We start from the raw sequence: 23710 nt of genomic DNA, 5'->3' as shown, positions 1-23710 counted from the left end.
CACCAAGTCTCAGAGCCCAGGTCAATTGACTTGGGCTCGCAGGGCTAAAAATTGTAGTGTATGCATTCAGGCTTGGGCTGGAGCCCTGGCTGTGAGACCCACCGCCATCATGGGGTTTCAGAGCCTGAGCCCGAATGGCTACACTGCACTTTTTAGCCCTGTGAGCCTGAATCAGCTGACCTGGGCCAGGTGCATCTGTGCCAAGGGTCTTTTATTACAGTGTAGAGAAACACAATGAGGCTCCAAACCCTAACCCCATGGGACTTGATGGCAGAGCCCAACTGCCAATTGTGTGCACATAACCTTGGTGAATACATGTGCTTTAGTGCACTAGCACCCTCTATTGAGGTAAAATAAATGATAAAGGTTAAAGGTTATCCTTTAAGCAAGCACCTGGCCTGTTGTGCAGCACATCAGATTAGATGATCATATAGGTGCCTTCTGGCCTTAAAATCTACAAATCTAAACACAGAGAGATTTAAGGGAGCATCTGAGTGGATTTGCAGCAGCAGAAAACTGGACTGGTGTGTCGCTTACCTGGGTGAAACGATGTCTGCCCATAATGTCAGCTAATGGTACTGTGACTACAGACAGTAAATATCAAACGCTTAGGTTCTATACGGACTACTGCAGATCCTTCCTGTAAGATAGGGTGACCAGACAGCAATCGTGAAAAATCGGGACAGGGGGTGGGGAGTAATAGGGCCTATAGAAGAAAAAGACCCCAAAATTGGGACTGTCCCTATAAAATTGGGACATCTGGTCACCCTACCGTAAGAAGGTGAACATGTGCTAAAGAATCTCAGTCTAAACATATGAATTGAGTTTGCTGACTAAGATATGAAGCAAACTCATTCAAAGCAATTGCACAATGACCTACATAAAGCATGTAGTCTGTCTAGTAACATTTGATGAGCTAAGCTATCAAAAGCAGCCAATAGCTGCGAAAGCACAGAGATGAGAATCCCACTGAGTGTGGGCGAGATCATTAGAAACACTGAGGAGAGCAATGTCTGTGCTCCAAAAAAGAAGGGCTGAATTCATTATAAAGCTGATGATAGTTTTGGTTCTGAGAATAATGCCCACCAGCTTCTTCTTTTTTAGGGAGCTCTGATAGCAAAGTAAAGAAGAATGGAAATTGAGAAATAATTTGCAACGATGACCTGTGGTAAATTCAGTCTCTTTTACATGGGAGTTATCAAGGCAGATTTTAAGCTCCCTGGCAGTTTATCAGAAGTCAAAGAAAGATTAACTGAGTGAGTGAAAAACCAGGCCAAGAAACTGAACACAGCTTTTCACAATTGAGGACGGTCCAGGAGGGATTGAGTCTTAAAAACATTTGGCAAGAAGTGTTAAGATAATTTCACTTTAGCTCCCAACAAAGGGCTCATTGAATCAAGAGGATTCAAAATTCCTTTCAGAAAGGCACAGGTATTTATTAAGTTACTTGCTACATGTACAGAGGGTGTGAAAATACGAGTGGTACCCAAGGATAGTACCAGAGGAGTGCTACCTGGGAAGACTGCCACATGTACTAGTACTACCAATGGATAGTACAAAAGTGCTAATGTTACCCGTAGGTAGCAAAAAATAGAGGGATGGTCTTATGGAACAGACGCTGAACTAGAACTCAGGAGATCTGATTTCCATTCCTAGTTCTGCCACAGACCTTGGGCAAGTCACTTAACTCTCTGTGCCTCAGTTCCACATCTGTAAAATGAGGATAATAATACTTCCTTTCTCCACACACTCTAATTCCAGCCCTGCTACTGACTTCCTCTGTGGCCTTGGACATGTCACTTATCCTTTCTGCTTCCCCATCTGCAATAGTCAAATAATAACGCAACTTCACTGGAGTATGGTGAGGACTAATTGCTTAATGTGTGCAAAGCACACTGAAGACAAAAAGTGCCACTTCAGAACTAAGTATTATTCTTGCTTGGGGTGGGATAGCAGTGGTTTCCTATTGAGATACAACAAATACCTGCATGTGCCTCGGTTTAGGATCTCACTGAGTACACCTGGCTTCCTGCAGGTCACTGCCATCATATGTACTACATTTAAAAAGAGGAATAATGTAATGGATTTTCCAAAGGGCTAGTGATAAAATTAGACAGAAACCAAGTAATGACTTGGAGAAAAAGCTCAGATGAGGAAAGAGACCCTATAAAGGACTGGTTGTGTGCCCTAACACCTTCCACAGAACAACCAATACATGGGCAAATATTTACACTACCACAGGAGGCTGTCAGCCAATCAAAAAGCAGAACTACTGTCAGATGGTTCCTCAGTGCAAAGGCTCAAGAGACTGTGATGGGGATATTCTAACACGTCACCACCCTCCACTCTGTTGGGTAATGGGGCAGAGGGACTGTCCATCTCTAGTGGGGGGGGGGGTGACCTTGGAGATGGTAAGTGCTGAAGAAGACAACTGAGCCCCGTCTGAGCCAGGAAGCAGCTGGAAAACAGCAGAAAGGGAAGTTGCCTTTGTAGTTCATTCTTATGTCTGTTTTGATGGATTTTTATGAAACAAGCAAGGAGACAGGTGCCTCTCATCCCCCATTCCTGGGAAGAGGGTGATGGGAGTGGAGCATCAGCACCTCGCAGCATCAGGTCCCTAAATAGCCTAATTAAAGAGCAAACTCATAGCTGGAGTGGGAGAGGGGAATTAGGGCAAAGGAGAAAAGGGATGTTTGTTAACGGAGTTTGGAAACAGATGGGCAATTGACGGGGTTTCTCCTCCATTTAAGACAGCTCAAGTGTGCACTTCAAATATGGCCAAATTTTCTATACCAATGACACCCATTCTTCACCTATCTCAACACTGGACATGCTCTCTCTCACCCAAGTCATATCAAAGGAACAGTTGAGAGTCTCAAAATGATATTTCCAGACACACTCAGTGTTCTTCCTAATCTATTTTCCACCAGCTTCATCTGTTATTCCAGCCTTCCAATCAGGGAACAACGTTGCAACAATATCACATCCTGGCAACAAAGGCCTCCATGTGTGGCAAAGAGAACACAACTGTTGATTACACCACAAAGCTATGGCCTTGGCTACACTGGTGCTGTACAGCGCTGCAACTTGCTGCGCTCAGGGGTGTGAAAACGCACCGCCCCGAGCGCAGCAAGTGCAGCGCTATAAAGCGCCAGTGTAATCAGCGCCTGCAGCGCTGCACGCTCGCTCGCAGCGCTGCAAGCTATTCCCCTCGGAGAGCGCTGTGAATCCCCAAGTGTAGCCAAGGCCTATGTCACTGAGAGTTGCTAGAGCAGCTTCTGCTTTGGAGCTGAGGGCTGCCAATCATTTATACATGCCACAAAGTTTGCTACAAGTTACTATTCTGAACAATACCACACAGTTATCATCTCTCGCTATTTTTAAGGCTTCTATAAGGTAATATTTGTAGGCAAAGTTTCTTTTCAAAACGCAGCTGGCAGTGCAATTGTGGTAGGCTATTCTTTCCTACTATTCCATTACTGCCAGCCATTCTACTTCTAACTGATCATCCCACATCTGCCTATTGTGAGGTTCTGACACCTTCCTCTGAAGCATCAGGTACTAGTCAAAAATAAGTCGTTAGATCAGATGGTCCTTGGGTCTGATCCAGACATTCCTGTCTTAATTAAAGAGCAGTCATCCATTATTGCCAGTCCACTGAACTTCAGCACCACCCTGTTTGGTAGGAAGTACCTGGGTAGTTGTACAGGTCCAACCTGATCCCCAAGCCCCACAGTATTAGACCAGGCAAGCCAGTGTGTATGTTCCTTTTTGTAAAGGCAACAGTTCAGAATAAGCCCAGATATTATTAGATTTTAGTTAAATCTGTAAGTATGTGCATTCAACAAGCTTTTCTTTGCAAAATAGCTTATGTTAATTACATTACCATTAACCAGGCCACCTTGTACTGTACAGGGTTGATGTGGGTCAGTTCTTGGATGGGAGGCCACCAAGGAATACCTTGTACACTCAGTGGGATATGGGACTCTTCACTTCCTCTGCTAAACTGTTGTGTGCAATTCAAAAGCTGCTGCCTCTCCTCCCATTGGTGGCTGATCCCTCTGCAGCTCTTGCATACTTCTCAAGGGGGTTTGTGAGCCTTAAACAGAGTTCACAAAATGCTTCAGATTAAAACTGTGACAGCCTTGCTAAATATCATTACTATATTCCCAGGACTGCCTGTCAGGAGCCCATGAATCTCAAACCAAAACCCCGCATCCCAGCATATCCCTGACCTCTGGGGACATTCAGATCTGAGCTTGGCACCCTGGGCCCATCTCTCTGGATAAGAATTTTTCTCTGGGGCGAGGGTGGGTGTAACCCAAATTTCCAAAGAAACTTTGTCCTGCTTTTGAAAGAAGAGGTGGGTGGGGGAAGTGAAGCTAAAACCCCTTTGACTCTTTTTTTGGCTGGTTTCAAACTGCAGGAATTCCCCAGTCATGAAAATGTTCTGCTTCAGCTAAGGAAACAATGTTGATTTTTTTTTAGCTCCAGATGTTAACAATGTGGCGCTGAAAGCAGTTTGGGGGAGGAGGGGAAGAAGGCATGGGAGGTGACCCCACCCTCAGCAGGAAGCACACAGAGAGCCCTGCACCCTCTCTGTGTTGGGATGCAGCCAAATGCTGAATTGCTCTCTCACACACTCACACTCCTTTCCCCTCCGGGCAGTCATTAGAGCTTTTGCAGTTTAACCCCATAAGTCCTTCATGTCCTTTCTCATTTGTGCTCTTAGGTAAATGTGTGAGGGAGGTGGAATTAAAGTCATAGAGGAGGGAGTGAGAAATGCTTTTCTAGCCAGAGCAAGAACACCCCCTCCCACCCTCCTCAAATTCAAAGGGCTCTCCTGCCTCTTGCTTTGGGTAATTCTAGGCAAATCCGAGGCAGATGGATTAGCACAGACAGGGTTAAAATAAAGACATTCCTACAAGGGAGCAATGTTGGATTTGGTGAAGATAAATGTCTAAGTTATTTACACATCTGGTTAATGAGGGTTACCCCTTTGTGGCAGTCACACACAGCACGAAGGGACAGGCCCGGGCAGCCCTGCAAAGCAGGAGGAGCTGCCAATGCTGACTGCCGAGACCCCTTGGGGCTGAGGTTTGGTCTGGAAGAACCCTGAAAGAAGACAAGGCTCCATCAATCCGGTGTTTGTTCTTTGCTGCCTGTCAGACTCACACTCCCCTTGCTTGGGTGTTCTGGGAAGAAAGGAAGGGGAAGGGGAAGACGTGAAAGGGATGCAGCCCAAAGGGACTTGCTCTGTCTCCCAGAACTAGGAAACCTCCCTGTGTGGAAGGACAGCAGTAACCATGGCTTAGAGGCTTCACCATCAATGCCTGGAAAGTGGACTGCTCTAGACTGGAGTGGGAGAGGAGAAGCACAGAGGGAAGGGTGAGGCTAGGCTACCTGCCAGGATCATTGTCCAGGCTTGAGCATGGCTTGGTTGTGGTTGTGGTTGATGTGGGTATGATGTGGTGTGGCCTGTCGCTGTGGGTGAGGCCAAGCTCTGTTATAACCAGGGTAAGAAAAATACGTTGTCGCCTCGGCTTCTTCCGGAATGGGAGAAGAGTGTGAGAAAAGGGCCTTGCATGGCAGGGCCAGCTCACCTGCCTCTTTATACGATGCCTACTGTATCACCTAAGCACCAAGCAGGGGACCCAGGATGAGGGGAGCCTGGGTGACCACAACGGTGGATGATTTTAAAGAGGAGGCTGTGGATCAGCTTGTACTTGCGCTGGACACAGGAAATGCCCCTGTGACTTTCTGGGTCTTTTTTCTTTTGATTGGAAAAATGTTCATGAGGAAAGAAACTCTTTCCTATTGTGGAAACCCAGCCTGGCTAATGGGAGCTGGGGTGCCTATGGACAAGAGCAGCGCGTGGAGCCTCCTGTTCCCGCCCTCTCCCCCCTGGAACTGGACCTGCTGGCCATTTCTGGGGTGCAGCGCAGTGCCAGGACAGGCAGGCAGCCTGCCTTAGCCCCACTGTGCCGCTGACTGGGTGCCGCCCGAGGTAAGCCCATGCCCCAACCCCGAGCCCCAGCCTTGATCCCCCCCTAAACCCAGAGCCCCCTCCTGCACTCCAAACCCCTCATCCCTGGCCCCAGCCCAGAACCTGCACCCCCAGCCCAGAGCCCGTACTCCTTCCCACGCCCTAAACCCCTGCCTCAACCCGCAGCCCCCCACCCCACATTCCAAATCCCTCAGGCCCACCCCCCAGCCTGGAGCCCCCTCCTGCACCCCATACCCCTCATCCCCAGCCCCACCCAAGAGCCCGAACCCTTAGACAGAGCCCTCACTCCCTCCTGCACCCCAACTCCCTGCCTCAGTCCAGAGCCCTCTCCTGCATCCTGAGGCCCTAATTTCTGGCCCCACCCCAGAGCCTGCACCCGCTGTTAGAGCCCTCACCAGTTCCCGCACCTTAACTCCCTGCCCCAGCCCAGTGAAAGTGAGTGAGGATGGGGGAGAGCGAGCCACCGAGGGAGGGGGAATGTAGTGAGTGGGGGCAGGGCCTCAGGGAAGGGGAAGGAAAGGGGGTGGGGCTAGGGTGTTTGGTTTTGTGCGATTAGAAAGTTGGAAACTCTAGCAGAGTGTGAGTGAGCCACCATGTGGTTTCAGATCAAAATAATGAGATTTATAGGCTCATTTAGGCTAAGACACAAACCCAGCCCTTCCATCTGCTATAGAGACCTACCACCTCTGAGCCTTCTCACACCACCTGTTTACTGCTAATGTCTGATCACCTAGGTGCTGCTTTTATGGGGTTTCAGCTCTTAGCTCCTGACTGAGCACTCAGTTCCCCAACTGTTGGCACCTGTGTGAATGTGGGAATGAGACCTGATCTGGCAATTAACTCCCTCTCTGCCAGGGACCCTGCACCCAGTCATGTTCCTCGTAGTCTGAGGTAAGAGCATTGCCTACGTCAGGGGTCGGCAACCTTTGGCACACGGCTCGCCAGGGTAAGCACCCTGGTGGGCCGGGCCGGTTTGTTTACCTGCCGGGTCCGCAGGTTCGGCCGATTGCGGCTCCCACTGGTTGCGGTTCACCGCTCCAGGCCAATGGGTGCGCCGGGAAGTGGCGGCCAGCACAGCCCTCGGCCCATGCCACTTCCCGCAGCCCCCATCGGCCTGGAGCAGCAAACCGCGGCCAGTGGGAGCTGCGATCGGCCGAACCTGCAGACACGGCAGGTAAACAAACCAGCCAGGCCTGCCAGGGTGCTTACCCTGGCGAGCTGCGTGCCAAAAGTTGCTGACCCCTGGCCTACGTTTTTGTGTTGATGTCCTGTTGATGGGGTTTCTCATGCTCTCTGTAAACTACACAGGACCTGCTAACACCTGCCTTTGAAAAGTTCTTCTGACGGTAAAACGGGGTCTGTCTACGCTGCAATGAAAGCCCAGGATTAATAGAACTTGAGTGAGCGGACCCTGAGTTTATTAACCTAGGGCTTGAGCATCTACACTCACTTGTAACCCCCAGGTTAGGAACAGTTGTACCCTGAGCTCAACCTGGGGCTCTAAGTCTGCACTGCATTATGTGGGCCCAAGTCCAACCACTCATGTCCCAGACTTCCTACCGCCCTCCCAAAGTATAGCTACTCTAGTCCTTTGTTCGTGGTGCAGTGTGAAAAAAAACTTGATTGTACAGAGGACAAAGAAAGTCAGCCCATGGGATTGTGGAATATTTCTGATGGATTCCCAGAGGATGAGTCCAGTGGGGCTGCATCTATCCTGCAAAGCTATAGGGCTTGAATCCTGGGTCCAGCTTGACTCAGGCTTGGATCCTCCACTCCTGTGGGGCCTTTGGACCCTGAGTCCAAGCCTGGGTTAGCATGATTTTTATGTACTTAGAAGGAGGTTAGGCTTGAACCTGAGTGTGAACCCCAGGTTTACACTGCAGTGTAGACACACCCTCAGTCTCCTGAATAAAAGGAGCCCACTTCTTTAAAAAAAAACTGTAGATAAGTAGCTGTCCTGAACACCACTCTGCTCCTGTCCTTGCAGAAGGGAGGACGATTCATTTGGCACCGTGTCTGTTTCACATCCTCTTTCCCACACAGACAACAACAGTTGACCTTTGCAGCACTTGCTGCAGCTCCCTCTATCCTGCAAATCACTTTACAAACTATGGCATCCATCCTGCTCCCCCTGAAGTCATAGGCACAAGCTACTATTGACTTTAATGAGAGCAGGATAAGGTCAATCATACCCCAAGATTTCTGGGGTAGAGGCAGCTGCCAGGCAGACCAACATCCCACAGAACTCAAGTGGGGGGCTGGTTTTTGCCAAGGACATATTGACAGATCTCTTGCTCTCACAAAAGGAGGCCCAGAGGATCTTTAATGTCTGCATAGAGAGTCAGGACCTGAGGCTAAAATTTTCAAAAGGTGCCAGTGATTTTGGATGCCCAACCTGAGACACTGTTAAGGGACCTGAGTTCCATGGGGGAGCACTGTCTACCAAGCAAACCCTTGCAGGAGTCTCGGGTTGGACATTCCAAGAACTGAGGCACCCAAAACCATCACTTCGTTTTGAAGATGTCATCTGTCAGAGCCCAATCTGGCAAACTGCAAGTGCCTGGAAAGGCTGAGCTAAACCCTTGGGATTTGATTCTGTGGCTCTTCAGTTCCTTAGACCATACTTAGTCTCCTCCAGACACTGACTTGCTCTGTAGCACACACCCCCTTTCACCAGTATTTACTCATTAGCATGGTTATCCTCCACAACCCTGCAGACACCTCAACCACAGGGCCCCAGAATTCTGCCTAAACAACATACTTTCCCTTTCACATGTCTAAGAGCATCTTCTTCACTCATCCACCTGTGAAATATGGCTTTTTAATTAGCAGCTATGGGAGAGAATTAGCAACTGGCCTTACAGAGCTACCTATGGAAAACAGCCCCTCTTACCCAGTGGGTGGCAAGAACTGAGCATTTCTGCAGTCTGTTATCCTAGTACATGCAGACTTCTAGGAATCAGCAGTATGCAATAATATAAATGTGCGGCTCAATGCCAGGGGAAATACAGAGGATTCAGTGCAAGGGAGCACTTGAACAAAGAGTGGGTGTGATGTTATTGACATGAACTGTGACTGTATAGATCATTGTTGCAACCAAGGTCCTATAGTTGCACCAAATCTTGTACAAAGGAGGATAAGTAAGGTTTCTATAGAAAGATTGTAATTTGCTGGTTATGATTATGCTGTCTGTATGTGTGTATCATTTTTGTATTTGAAGTTATGAATATTGGCTATGTCCTTGTATCTCAGTGTGTTTGATTCTAAGTAGCCTCAGTGAAGCATTTGGTCAGCTTCTTGAGAAAGGACTATCCTCAGTAAGTGCCCAATCAAGAAACATTTAACTGACAATGGACTTTGGGAGACGTCAATCCACATCTGAGCTTTCCTGGGAACCTTCAAACTAACATGTAAACAATGGCATCAGCTTGCAAAAAGCTGAATCATTCATGGGCATGTGACTTGCCCAGGTGGCTATAAACTCCATCTTGTTGCTGTGACTTTGCACAGAAGAACAAAGGGGTTTCCACCCACAAGAGAGAGAATATAAAAGGCCCTGGAAGCCTCTCCATTTGGTCTTCAGCTGGCTCAAGAGATGGCCTCTTCACCCCAAAGAGATGCCCGAAAGAAACTGGAACAAAGGACAGTAACCATGGGGTGTGAGTGATTACTGGACACAGACTAGGAAGGAGTTCAGTGTGTGAAAGAAGCTTATTGGAACATCTCTGGGGGCGAGATTTCATCTGTAATCAGTTGTTTAATGTATTAGGCTTAGACTTGCATGTTTTGTTTTATTTTGCTTGGTCACTTACTTTGTTCTGTCTGTTATTACTTGGAACCACTTAAATCCTACTTTTTATACTTAATAAAATCACTTTTGCTTATTAATTAACCCAGAGTAAGTAATTAATACCTGGGGCAGCAAACAGCTGTGCATATCTCTCTATCAGTGTTATAGAGGGCGGACAATTTATGAGTTTACCCTGTATAAGCTTTATACAGAGTAAAATGGATTTATTTGGGGTTTGGATTCCATTGGGAACTGGGTGTCTGGGTGCTGAAGATAGGAGTACCTGCTAAGTGGTTTTCAGTTAAAGCCTGCAGCTTTGGGGACGTGGTTCAGACCTTGGGTCTGTGTTGGAGTGGAGGGGTGTGTCTGGCTCAACAAGACAGGGTTCTGGAGTCCCAAGCTGGCAGGGAAAATGGGCTCAGAAGTAGTCTCAGCACATCAGGTGACAGTCCCAATGGAGTCTCTGTGACCCAACCCGTCACAGTGGATACTGACTGAAATACTTGCTACTCCAGAGAGCAGAAATATTCAGGCAATCCCTATCTGAGGAGTGACATCATAAAGCATTAAGCCTTTTCTCTGGCACCTACACAGCACCCTGTAATGTTTGACGGAGGTGGATTTCTCCAAATCCCTGGGTTTGGTAAGTCATGGAACAGGGACCCACATGCAGTTGCAATGATAACTGCCCCTCTCTAACAACCTCCATCCAGGAATCTCACTGTGCTTTGCAAACATTAATAAACTCTACCAAAAACCTGGGTGAGGTAGTTAGCATCAGTGTCATTCAACACAGCTGACAGCAGGTAAGGTTTGTAAACTGAGGCACAGGGAGGTTAAACAACCTGCTCAAAGTCCCACAGCAGCAGAACCAGGGTGAAAACTTAAGTCTCCTGGTCTAGATGCTGGACACACTCCCTCTCCACTGCAGTGCCTGCTGCTCACACTGCCCCAAAATGACACTCATCCAAACAGGGCACAGAAAATACCATGTGACCTAGGCATCCAATCAAATGATTTTGTATTTCACATCTGGAACACTCCCAAAGAACTGCTTACAAATGAACCACACATTAAGAATTTTTCCTAGAAACGATTCAGCAAATTGCCAGTAAATCTGAGCTGTTTACAAGCAATTTGCAGACGGGAGAAATATATTGAATAAATTGTTAGCTGACAATTATTCACTCAGCTTTAGTTACCACAAACAGTAGGTGTATGGCAGGTTTGGTCCTAATGACAAAGGCAATTTTCCTAACAACATCTACTGTTGTTGTTATTAATATTTGCATTAGAGGAACATCAGTGGCTCAGTTAGGCCCTGTTGTGCTATGCCTCCTGGGGAAAGACTTGAAGCCCTTTCAATACAGTTATTCCGAACTAAGCTAGACAAACCACTGGAGAACATACTGCAGAGTGCAACTGTGAATTGGCAGGGGATATGGACAAGATGACTTAATGATCTTTTCCATGCCTAATTTCTGTGATTCCATAACTCCAAATTGGAGAAAAGTTGATAGTTCCATCTGTAGACTCTCTTGTAGAGATGTTGACTCTGTTCCATCAGGGCTATTTTGTTCCTTTTGGATTTCTTCGCTCTGGGGAGAATGTTCTCCACCCATGTAATGGAATGAAAAATCCAACACGCATAAGTGTATGTGTTGCAAGTTTGGTTTGGGGTTAAAACTTGGATGATAACATTTTTAAAAGGCTTCAAGTGTGAATGAAGTAACAATGAAAAGGAAGATCTTGCTTGGTCTTGCGAAGACAAAAACTAGAGGGTGTAAAGAGAGGATAGCTTATTAAATGGAATTTATGGCTCCTATGAAGCCATAACTAAAGTTTTTTTTCCCCTCATATTTTTCTTAGCATTAAAAAAAAATTCCTTTCCAAGGTAGAGTTAGTTTCCAAAGATTTTTCAGGATTATTCAGCTCCTGCAGGTGTCCCTCTGTAATATATTTTTAAAAGTGTTTTTAATATTAAAAATAATAACTCTAATGGTGCTTTCTTGGCTATGGGAATCAGAACAGTTATGAAAGCGCAATAAAGCAGAACTTCTCTCTGTGCTGCCAACAACTCCAGGAACATGTTTGCTAGAACTTTGACCCTTTACGTACAAAACATTAAAACAACTGTAACCTGAAACTATTAACTGGTATTAGATTCAAAGTTTGGGAAGCCAAATGGCTTTTTTTTATTATGTATTTCTTGGTAATTACACACTAATGGGAACACTCTGAAGTTTTGAAAGAATATATTTCAGATAGGCTCACTGTTACCTCATTTTTCAGAACAGTTTCTCTAGCAACTGCTCTTGCCCTTAACTCTCTGCAGACAATGAAATGTAATAAGGGATGTAAGATAGACATAACAATTCTCGTGGTGTGCACCTAGCAGGAAATCTTTTCAATCTGCCCACAGCTCTTCTTTGGAGTAAATGTATTAGCAGTGGTAGCATTTGAGATGCTACAGAGAAGGCTGCATTGTGCTTCTCAGGAATATCAGTAACACAGACATAACATTCCCCTCCCCCCAGTTTATTATTAGGAAAGGGATGCTGGGCTCAATCTTGACATAGGGGAATCCTCAAGTGGCATAGAGCTATAATCAGCTCTACGCTATCTGCTTTCCCCTCACTGGTGTAGGCTTGTTGGGGGCAGAGGGCAGTGGGCCAGGGGAATGGCTCAGGACAGGGCCAGAGTAAACCGCTACCCTGATATAACGCTGTCCTCGGGAGCCAAAAAATCTTACCACGTTATAGGTGAAACCACGTTATATCGAACTTGCTTTGAGTGCGCAGCCCCGCCCCCCGGAGCACTGCTTTATCACGTTATATTCGAATTCGTGTTATATCGGGTCATGTTATATCGGGGTAGAGGTGTACATGAAACTCTATCCAATCCTTAGCCAGCAGAGCATTCCTCACTCCACAGCACAACTAAGAGCAGCCTTTAGGCTGTTGATAGCCCTAGAACTGGGGGAGGTAGAAAGGTGGCTTAGGTCCCACTATCTGAGGAGCTTGGATAATCTCCAGAGCTTTCCACCTCTAGTTCGCCTGTTTAAAAGGACCCAAATGAGAGCCAAGACTGACTGGACCACTGATGAATGTTCAGTGGCTCATTGACTGTGACTTGGTGGACTGAACGCATTTCCCGGTTGAGAGATGTTCATGTCACAGTTGGCACTGACAGGGACTCTGAATAGCAATCTTAGCAGTGAAGATAAGGACCGAATGAGCTCTGGAGACTTTCTCTTGGGGCACATCAGTAAGCAACATGGGGAGGCTTGCTCTGCTACTGCCCATGATGAACTTATCTGATGGATGAATGCAGATCAGCAATCTCCAGGGCTGTCACTCCAGCTCTAAATTGACAAAACCTGGTGGACAGTCCAACACTAGTGAGCAACCCTACAACCCCACAATAACTCACATGCATGCAGGCTGGTGTTGTGGAGACACCTAAGGATTTAAATTTCATTTGTTTCATGTGTTATCAGCTGATTTCTGGGCTCAGTTCATGTACTCGGGTAGTATTGGTCAACTTGATTGTTATTTTGCTGAAGATCTGAACATGCACCCAAAGTTGGGCACATTTGAAAAAAACTGGAAAGAAGCAAACGAAAACAATCGCTAAAAGAACATTCTGAGCACAATGACGGAAACAGAGCCCAGGCTTTCAGCATCCAAGGGAACAGCTGATTATCTTATTGACTTACACAGACCCTTTCCTATCGCGCCGAAGGGCACCACTGCAGAAAATGGTGAGTAAAACTGGTTTGACAAACACTTTGGTCCCCATTCTGCTCTGAGGTACACCAGTGCCACAGCATACAGTTGCAGAGCTGTTAATGAGGTCAGAATTTAGCCCCTTCACACTATTCTCATAAGGGTTTAATCTGCCTGTCTCATCTATCCCACTTGACTGCACTCATCACCCCTATTGCTCTCAGTCAGAGCAGGTTCATGGATACATTTCAGGATGTATGTCTGAATTAGAAGCCCCCTTTTTTAAAGGCTTGGGAAACAATGGTTCTAGAGAATGGCCCTTCTCTGGTCTCTAGAAACTGAGTCGCGATGGGCTGTTTTGGTTTGGCTGCTAATGACCCCCCTTGCCTACCTGCAGCAGGGTTCCTTGTAATTGCATAGCTTTGCTTTCCTTGCTTTTATATATAATTTCCATTTCATAAGAGCAATGAGGTGGCCAAGGAAGCATGAGGTTACTACCCCTCTGGTGACACAAAACTCTCTTCAGCCTTCTTGCACCACCCACAGTCTGCTATAATCACCCTGAAACACAGCCTGGGAGAAGGACTTTTTGTTTGTATTCATGATTATGCTGAGCTACAGGAAATCTTTATGTATGTAACCCTCCCCTCTAGCAGCGTGGGTAAGGATTTCTTACAACTATGGGCCAAATTCTGCTCAGTTACACCAGTCAATGGAGTTACTTTGGATTTACACTGGTGTAAATGGGAAGAGAACCTGGGGCTGAGTACCTAGGAAATGCCACTAGCCTTTATGTCAGACCCAGAATTTGTTCCACCAACCAGCCCCAAAGGGTTAATTTAGAAAGTCCAGCTCTTGGACCAAAGGAGGTGAGAACCCTGCCATCTGTGCTTCCTCGCGAGCATGTGTTTCATAGCAGGAATTCAAGTAATATCGAGCACTGTATATCACTCCTGTTGCGGGTGCTTGTATTGCAATGTCACACATTAAGTGGCAGGCTGTTTTCTTAACTTCTCTCAAATGTACAAGAGAATGATTAAGCAAATGTTTCCGTAACAAATAGTTTGTAAAAACTCCCTGCAGATGTTGTGGTTCAGGCATCATTTGCAGAGAGGCAAATCTGAAATGCTCATGAGTGACGCTGGAAGATTTAGGTCCCCAAATCATTGCCTGGCGAGCAGTGTATCTGCTGGGATTCTGGATGCTCATTTGTTAGGATGCCATGTGGTTACAATGCAGGGAACCTCTAAGAGCTCTGTCTGTTTGTGTGGCAGCCCTCTTGTTTGGACTTGCAAAGGAACATGCATTGCATGCAAAGTAAATCCTGCATTTCTGCTCATTCCATTGATCTATTTCTTTTTAAGTGTGAACTTAATGCTGATGCAAATGCTGGATTGACAGCCCTAGAAAAAGAAATCCTCTGCTTAGATCCTACAAATTTTGGAGCAAGGAATATACAGGCACCTACAGGCCTTATCCTGGCAACCTTTACTCACAAGAATAGAGACATTGAAGCCAATGGAACAACTCATACAGACTGCAGGATCAGGTCCAATACATATCAAACATACCCAATACATATCAAACACCACTAAAGATATACTTTAGTCCTGTCAGTAAATGGTGGATTCCACAGAACACAGAGGCATTCCATGATACAACAAATTCATAATAATAACTTCATATCATAACCAGAATCTGTAAGTTGTACACAGCTAGATTCCCCAAATTGTCATAGGTGCCCTGACTCCCCGTTCTGCCCATCAAACACACTCCATTCCCTCTTGACTTTGATCACAGTGAGGGAGTTGCGGGAGAAGGGAGGCAAGAAGGCATAATACAGGTTCATACTCCAGTAAAGGGACTTAAGGTCAGAGGACTCACAGAGATACCTGGTGGCAGCGTTAACCTGACAATGGCCACCAAGACAAATGCTTCCATAATGATCCAGAGACAGGCTTCCTGGACCTATTTCATTTGCCATGTAAACAATCATATAACCCATCGTGGCCATGACCAGAGCCCACGTGAAGTCTGACCAGAACATCTCTCACTTATGTTCTTGGCCAATGACATGACTATTTATAGTATTCATAACAAAACATGTACCTTACCATGGCAACCACAGCACCAGTGTGCTACCACGGAGACAAAAAGCTTTGCCTTATAGAAAAACACTAACCAATGTCAACTCGTGCTTTTGGAACAATTTGTTTTCCAGTTTCCAAGCACATTTTCCTCCTGATTGATCATTATGGAGTATTATTTATCCATTTTCTCTACATTGCACATTTGTCTCTTGTTTTCATTTTCCTTATAATAATAATAAATAGGATTAGAGAAGCAGGGAGATGGTTTCCAGCCAGTGGATCCAACCTTGTACACCATTTCTAGATATGATTTAGGAAGATATCAGTATGAGGACGCTTACCGGGCAAGACAGTTCCATTTTTCCATCTTTGGACCAGAACCTCAGCTGGTGTAGCTATCTCTTACAGAAATCAGTAGAGCAATTATTGAGTCCTTTAATTATTTTTTCACTTTGTGCTTTCTTTTGTTGCTTGTTTCCACGTCCTAGAATTTAAAAGTCAAACCTGAGATAATATTTCTTGCTTTTTAGTTACCATACAGCTCCATATTATTATGTCATTTTATTAGTCAAAGTTTGATGACTGATGCTTAAGATTTTGCTCTTTCTTTTACTAATAGAATTAAAATATTAGGTCAAAAGAAGTCAAAGTGACAGCATTTCTTTAGCAACTGTAATAGCTCTAACTAAACCGTGGAACAAACAGTCCTGCTAAAACATGTTTAATTAATTTCATGGCTAGCACAGAAGACACAGACACATGATCACTCTGAAATGCAGTGCTACTGCATATTAGTTAACAAGCAGTATTGTACAATGAACATCAGAAATCACTATGAAGAGATAAATGCTACAAGATTCCCAAGGGGAAGTAGAGATCTTTCAAGAAAAGTGTACAGTGTATACTATGTGTTGGCGTGTGGGAATTATCTCTGTTTAAGTATTATTTAGATGTGTATTTAAAAATGGTGGTGTGTTTAACACCCACAAAATATTTAATCACACCCATCCCCCCCACACCCTTCCATTCTCTTGAAGAAGCTGCCTGTTTCCTTCAATAGGATTTGCTTTGCAAGCTGAATAAGTAATTTGCGCAGACAAAAGTTATTCAGGGACACATTCTACCCTCAAATAGCATTCTACAGGTCACTGCGGAATCTGGCCCACTGTTTACAGTCCTAGCACAGTCTAAGCTTGAAAGGTTCTAGGGAGAAAACTAAACAAAACAACTCCTGGCAAATGCAGTGTTCAAATATTCTGCAGAAACTCCTCTTTGATAATGGAGTTGAGGCACAAGACAACCTGGCAGGCCACGCTCTGTGGCCTAGTTTAACCTCTGATAAGGCACTATCTGCCCTTTGTTAATAACTATCTGTTGGTGCACCTTTCCCTCCGTCCCTTACCTGTGTCAGGTTGCTGTGATCTAAACACTGACCTGGGGTGAGGAATCTGGGTGAATAAAGACCTCTAGTAGTATAACATGGTGATTGAGAACAAGCCCATGTGAGGAGAGTGGTAACAGTCTAACACTATTTTACAGAACACAGACACGTTAAGAACTAGCTATCTAGGTTTTATTTATAGCTCCCCTATGCTTGATGACCCATTGCCTAATCATAATAATTTTTACTTTTAGACAGCACTGCCCATTCCAAATCACTTTACTACCTCTGGGCCTGATCAACACCAACTCTCCATTGTCCCACGGACATCAGTGGGCTTACACAGGGGCTAAGTCAGTGCTTGGTCTGGCCCCATCTGCAGGCACAGAGATGGATCTGGATTTGGGTCCAAACTTTCCCAGAGTTTGTGATGTTTTAGTTCAGGCCCATCACTAAGAAAATGAAGGTAACAATATTTACCTACCCAAAAGTGGGCATCTTGTGGCTTCATTAGACAATGTCTGCAAAGTGCTTTGATACTTAAAGATAAATATAAAATATCATTGGTGAGCATCAATGTTGTAACAGACTAGTTTCTGGACCACGAGGAATAATCATGTGATCTGTACTTGGGTTCCAAGGCAGCCACAAAAATCATGCATTTACCTTCTAGGAAAAATACATCAGCTCAGTAATTCTTAGCAAAATATTTCCTACTAACCATTCCATTTCTTCACTAATCTCTTCACAGTCCAATGCATTTCAATGGGGTTAAAGAGGCAACTCCTATGCCTGTCCTCCCCCACTTCCTTTATGGTCACACACACACACAACAAATGACATGGTTAAAAGGCCCTGAGGAGTTAGGCACCCAAATGTAATGAGAGTCAGGAAACGAGCTCCTTTGGGCCTCTTTGAAAACTGCAGCCCACATCATTACATAATACATCATAATCCACCTAGAATGTAAACTGTTTGGAGCAGGGACCATCTCTTTCTTATATGTTTGTACCAGGTTTGGCATAATGGGGACCTAGCCTCGAGGTACTAACATAATACCTAGAAATAATAATAATTGCTCATAAAGCACAAAAGAAAATTGATTTTCACTAGATTTAAGAGACTGTGAGAAACCTAGGAACAGTTAAGTTTTGCTCTATACATTTTAAGTAGATTTACAGATTTGTGTGGAAAAAAAACAAAAAAACCAGCAACAGCACAGAGAAGATGCTGTCATTTCCTGGCTTGGGCTCCACTCCCGTCTGCTCAGAGATTGTGCTGAAAAGGTTTTTGGGTCCTACATTCCTCTTGTTTGAAAGGGAGAATTGGGGTTGACACTATGTGATGATGACTTGTAGAAAATGTTCCAACACAATATTAAGGGAATCCCCCTCAAATACTTTTAAAACATAGGTTTCATCCCCAGACCAGTGTCCAAATATTAGACAAGTTGCTTGGTGGTACCATGTTCTCAGTAACCTGGGGCTGCCAAGTGAAGAAGGGAGTCCAAAGGTATCTGAGGAAATGAGAACGCTTAAGAAAGTGAGGCTTTCTCTGGTTATGGAACCATAGAAGGAAAATCTTGGATTACCTGGTAAATACCAGAGCTACTCAAAAGCAAGTTGGTCAGGTTTGGCTTAGCAGAAGTCAAGGCAGGGGTTTAGTTTCTTGAATTAACTGGCATGTGACTCTCACCCTAGTCAGTCTCTTTCAGACCAAGTGGCTCACTCCCTTTCCTCAACGCTCTTCAGGGGCACTGGTTAGCCATTCCTCCTCCCATCCTGCAGCTTTTGGTACCACGCAGAGTGGCTAATGTGCCCTCCCCCCACTTTCTAGAAAGGTCTTTTGGGTGGCAGGAGGATAGCCACGCTCTATCCTGCAGTTGCTGGACAGGTAAACTCCTACTCCCACTGCTGCCATTAGCAAACTAGACTCTGGGGCTGAGAGACTACCCAGAACCCCCTGTGCTAGCACTAGTTAAACTCCAGAACATTCATCTGCCAGGGGCCTGATCCTGCAAGTTGATAAGTACCCTCAACTCCCGCTGCGTTCAATAGGATTTGAGGGTGCTATGTACTTTGAAGGACTGAAACCCCAAATGATTCCTCATTCTTGTGTGAGGGGACAGCAAAAGCGAGGCTGAGAATTTTGCTCTATACCTTATTTAAACTTAACCCCCAGTTTAATCCTTAACACCTTACCGCTCTCTTCCTTTCAAGACTAAATAATTTTAGTTTTGTGATCTCCAATTTTATTGCTATTGCCTGAATCCCCACAGGGTTAGCCCAAGATTAGGCCAGTGTAATTCCATTGACTGTGATGGACTAACATCATGCCATAAAACTAGGTTACCCTGGGGTGAATCCAGCCTCTTGCCTTTAGAATTTTTCCTATTTATAGTTTGTCCCACATGACAGAGCACGGCTATGTCTCATGTGTTCCTGGTCTCCCCTAGTAAAACGTATGAAGTAGAACGGGAAACCACAACTGATGTGTCTGATAATGTAAGTGAGCAGGAATGGCCATTAACTACAGGAAACATTTATATTTGGGAAGAAAGAAAATCACATATCTTATATGACAAAAGTAGAAAACTTTAAATCAATCTCTCATCAAAGAAAACTGAGTGCCATCAGATGCTGACCTTTACAAAGACAACAAGGGAGCTGGACATGCTCACGCAGCTCAGAGCCACTGGAAGTCAATACACATGGGCTTTCATTGTTTGCTTTATAGGAGATTATTTCGGCCATTTCATTACACTAGTTTCTGAAGTTACTAATTCAGTGGTATGGAATTTTTAGAACCGATGCAAAATGCCTGATTGTGGATTTGCTTAGATAATAGACATTATCTGCCGCAGAACATGTTACGTCTGATGGGATTTTTCATGGAATTTAGTAGAGGTGTGGGAAATACTCCTAACAAATGCTCAGCTTGCTAGCTGGGGTGTGACGTTGATGGGTCCTGAGGCCATGGGGAGGGGCAGATCACCAAACAGGAGTGGCTGGGGCAGTGCTACATGCACTCTTCCTGGTCTCCCCACCATCCCCACAGTGTGTGTGTGTATAGCGGAGGTGGAAGATACTGCTCCTTTCTTGTTCTTTCACCCCTTTCGCGCTATCCCAGGCTTACTAGAGGTGTGGGAAATACTCATTAAAATACAAAACTACTCAAAATTCAAGGGCATCTTTATCACTGTTTGCCTGTTAGGACTTTCTTCTCCTCTTACTCTGAATCCATATATATTGCCAATAAAGAAAACATAGCCCAATGAAACACTACGAAGGTGTAATTGTGATTTCTCAAGGCAGTAATACTCAAAATACTGGGCAGAACAGTTACTTACTTACTTTACTCAAAACTAAAGACAGACTGTTGCATCTCCCACAGAAGATTTCTATTAGTGCAGAGGTACTAGCTCTGTTGGAAATGAACAACCATCCAGTATCTGGGATGGATTAGGCTGGACAGCATCCAATTCAGTGCCAGACCTCTTTGCCATTTTGCTGGTTAACAGAGCACTCTTTGTGCTGAGAACATAAAGTCAAGCCAACTTTTGCACTACTATTGAGGAAAAATGGAGTCCAAAAAAAAAAAGGAAAGAAGAAGAAAGGAATGGTGAAGGGTAACAATTAAATAGCATGATAGTATGAAAGTTTTTATGGACATCTGTTTCATTTTTATGTGACCCTGTTCATATTTTTCACTACTTGAATCATCCAAATATGATCACACTTCTCCCTCCTAGGTTTATCACCTGAAATAATAATAATAAAAAAATCTGAGCAAATGTAGGTTATGTGTGTGCATGTAAAATATGTAAGTCAGATCATCAGTTGCTGTAAATCAGTGTACCTCAATTGTCTTCATATACTAGTAGCTTCTTAATGTGTACTAGGACCAAATCCTGGTTCCATTGAAATCAGTATGAGTTTTGCCATTGACTTCAACAGAGCTATGCCAATTTACACCAGCTGGGAATTTGGCCCTGCATATATTTTACATTCTGGGCCCATAAAATCCTGAGGTTAGTTCTCTACTAGAAGAATTTGGAACGTACATTTCATTGGGAGACAACAAGAGAAAGCAAATCGCAGTAGTGGTTGTGGGCATGGAAACGGCACCTTCTCTCCAAAACTTCCCAAAAGCCACTAAAAAAGAGCTAATTTTTAGTGAATATATTTTGTAGTTAATTTTAGTAATATAAAAACATTCTTCAGATTGAATATGTGGTACATATGTGTAGCAAACAGAACATTTTAAAAAATCATTTATATTACTGCTTAGATGCCTCAGTTGATTATTGGAGCATCGTTCTGCTGGACATTGTACAAACATACAGAAAATGACATTCTCTGTCCCAAAGAAGCAAAATAAAGAGACAAGATGGACAAAGGAAGAATTATCCCCATTTACAGAGGAGAGAAGATGGAGGGCAGCTGCAATATAAATGAGTCATGAGGCCAACTTTTAAAGTGCTTCCAAAATGTGCTCTGAGTTCTTATTGGCAGACCTGCCTGTGTATTCAAAACCTCCCATTTGTCTGCACAAAACTGGTTGATATTTTTAATGACAAATCTATGGCCTGGAAAGCAATAGTTTTACCTTATCTATGGAATTAATACAACTATCTGGGACAACTTTAACATTGATGTCAATAGGATCTGGATTTGGCCCCGCTATACATTAATAAGGCAAAAGACACAGGTACACAGTACAACTCATAACCTTTGTGGCAGGAAGATCTACGTAACCTACACCTGACAAGGTAATACATTTGCCTTTTCTTTCAGAGAGAAAAATGCAGCTACTACAACCTGCAATTTGTGAGGCAGCACCACGCACAAGTGCTTTACAGGAATAAATTCCCATCTCACCAATTGTGGTCTGCTATTTTGCCAGCATTCTGGGGGGAGGAGGGGCTTTAATCCTCTAAAAGCATTGTAATATAGGAAGGTCATTTATCTTAAAAACTTGCTGGAGATCATCTGTAGTACAACTCATCTATTCTCATCACTGCCTTCCATAACGACAGAGCTAAACAAAGGAGGAAGAGAAAAAGAATACATATCTCTACATAAATAAACTGAAACTATTTTGATGCAAGTAGCTCCATTGAGTGAATAACTGTATGATTGCAGCTTAAGACTGATCACCTAGGCCCACATCCTCAAAGGTATTTAGGTACCTAATTCCCATTGAAGTCAAATAGCAATTAAGTACCTAAATACCTCTGGGCCCTGGAGCCTACACCAAAGTCATTTAAAAACTGTCATTCTGATGCATCTTTACCAGCAGCTTTCAACTTGTCAGAACACCCAGTGTTTTCTACTCCTGTTTCACACTAAAACTATATGGTAATGTTCGATCCTGCTTTTCAGCTGGCTTAAGGATCAGAAGAACTTGCTGTTTGTAAACACTTTGCATTTATTTTAAACTTCAAAGTAAAAATTCTTCTTCTGATGTTAAAACCTGCAAAAATACCACATAAAAATAAATTCCCAGGCAAGATCAAATCTTTTTTATGATCTCTGGCTTCTGCTGGTGCCATAAACAATGTCAAATTCACAATAATATGGCAGCCAGCAGGAGATTCAGAAATGCCACTTTTAATTAAAACCTTTATTTTCAGGTACTGTTGACAGTGAGTGCTTCTCGCCAGGTGATCTCCCAGGATATTACTCTGAACAAAGTGAGGGCAGCTTTTCAAGGAAACAAAACCAAAACTTGTTGCTAGGGTTGTCTGTATTTTAGCAATTTTCCCAAAATGAGTCACCCAAGGGACCATATGCCTCGAAAATTGCATATAGCAAGGGCCATTGAAGATCCTTCTCTGGCCTACACCACATGCTACACGTTGATGTTTATTTAATGTATGACAGCATGCACCGCTTTCATAGCAAGGAACCCGCTCTCCTGGGGAAACTGTACAGAATCTCACTTTTCAGAGGATTTATATTTACATTTGGGCAATTTATCTGAGAGCAAAGCCATTCTACCCACTTAGATGTACATGTTCATTTCCTGTAATGATAACAGGCAACCCAACAAGTCTTATTAGGAAAAGAAAAAGAGGTGTAGTTTATAATCTCAAGGACTCCTGCTCCCCTTGCTTCACTGTAATGGGGATTTCAATGCAGTAGAGGGTGGGATAATAGTTTATTTGGGCTAGAATGTTTGGAAATTAGACTTTTAAACTGATTATTTCAGAAAGACAGAGTCCTGATCTTCTAAAAGGCTTATACTGTATAACTCACACGTTGACAGGGAACATGATCTCAAAGCCTGTAGATCTTTAGAGTTAGCTAACCCTGAATGAACCTATTGTTAAATTTGCTTTAGTGCACAGAAAGCATAAGATCGATTCCTAGTAGCGAGAGATGTCGTTAAATCAATAGCACATGTAGCTCATTATTCTGATGTCTGACAAGAACTGCGAGTGGCCAGTTAACAAGGTCTACTGACATGGAGACCTAGCACACCAGGAGTTTGTCCACTACAGAAACATTCTTCAGAGAGGGGGTGAGGGAGAGAGATAAAAATCTGCTAATTCTAGAGAAGAAGAAAGACTTATGATTGCAATGTTTGATTTATCTTCTGGTTGGGCTGTGATAGTAGATCATGTATTTGATAAGGGATATTCCATGATTCCTTTTTGGTTAATGGTAAAGAACTTGTCAGCCATAAGCTGCGTATGTATTTATATATAAC

General features: G+C 44.2%; 1 protein-coding gene across 6 annotated transcripts in view; it reads right to left on the bottom strand.

The window, feature by feature from the left end:
• The window catches only part of MORN1 (MORN repeat containing 1), a 199608-nt gene that overhangs the window by 62723 nt on the left and 113175 nt on the right, over positions 1-23710 (bottom strand). For 2 of the 6 annotated variants that reach the window (XR_010594256.1, XR_006175372.2), the window contains exon 14: positions 15957-16099. The exons of 3 other annotated variants lie outside the window; for them this stretch is intronic. Coding sequence is in view for 1 of the 3 variants with exons in the window: in XM_065575222.1 (XP_065431294.1) it covers positions 16011-16099 (89 nt within the window). In the remaining 2 variants the exon portion in view is untranslated. Of the gene's footprint in view, positions 1-15896; positions 16100-23710 lie in introns of those variants that run through there. One more of the 6 variants, XM_065575222.1, reaches the window with a different exon arrangement.

The sequence above is a fragment of the Chrysemys picta genome, chromosome 21 (genome assembly GCF_011386835.1).
Source record: "Chrysemys picta bellii isolate R12L10 chromosome 21, ASM1138683v2, whole genome shotgun sequence".
Classification (NCBI taxonomy): Eukaryota; Metazoa; Chordata; order Testudines; family Emydidae; genus Chrysemys; species Chrysemys picta.
This window is presented reverse-complemented; position numbering and strand designations above follow the sequence as displayed.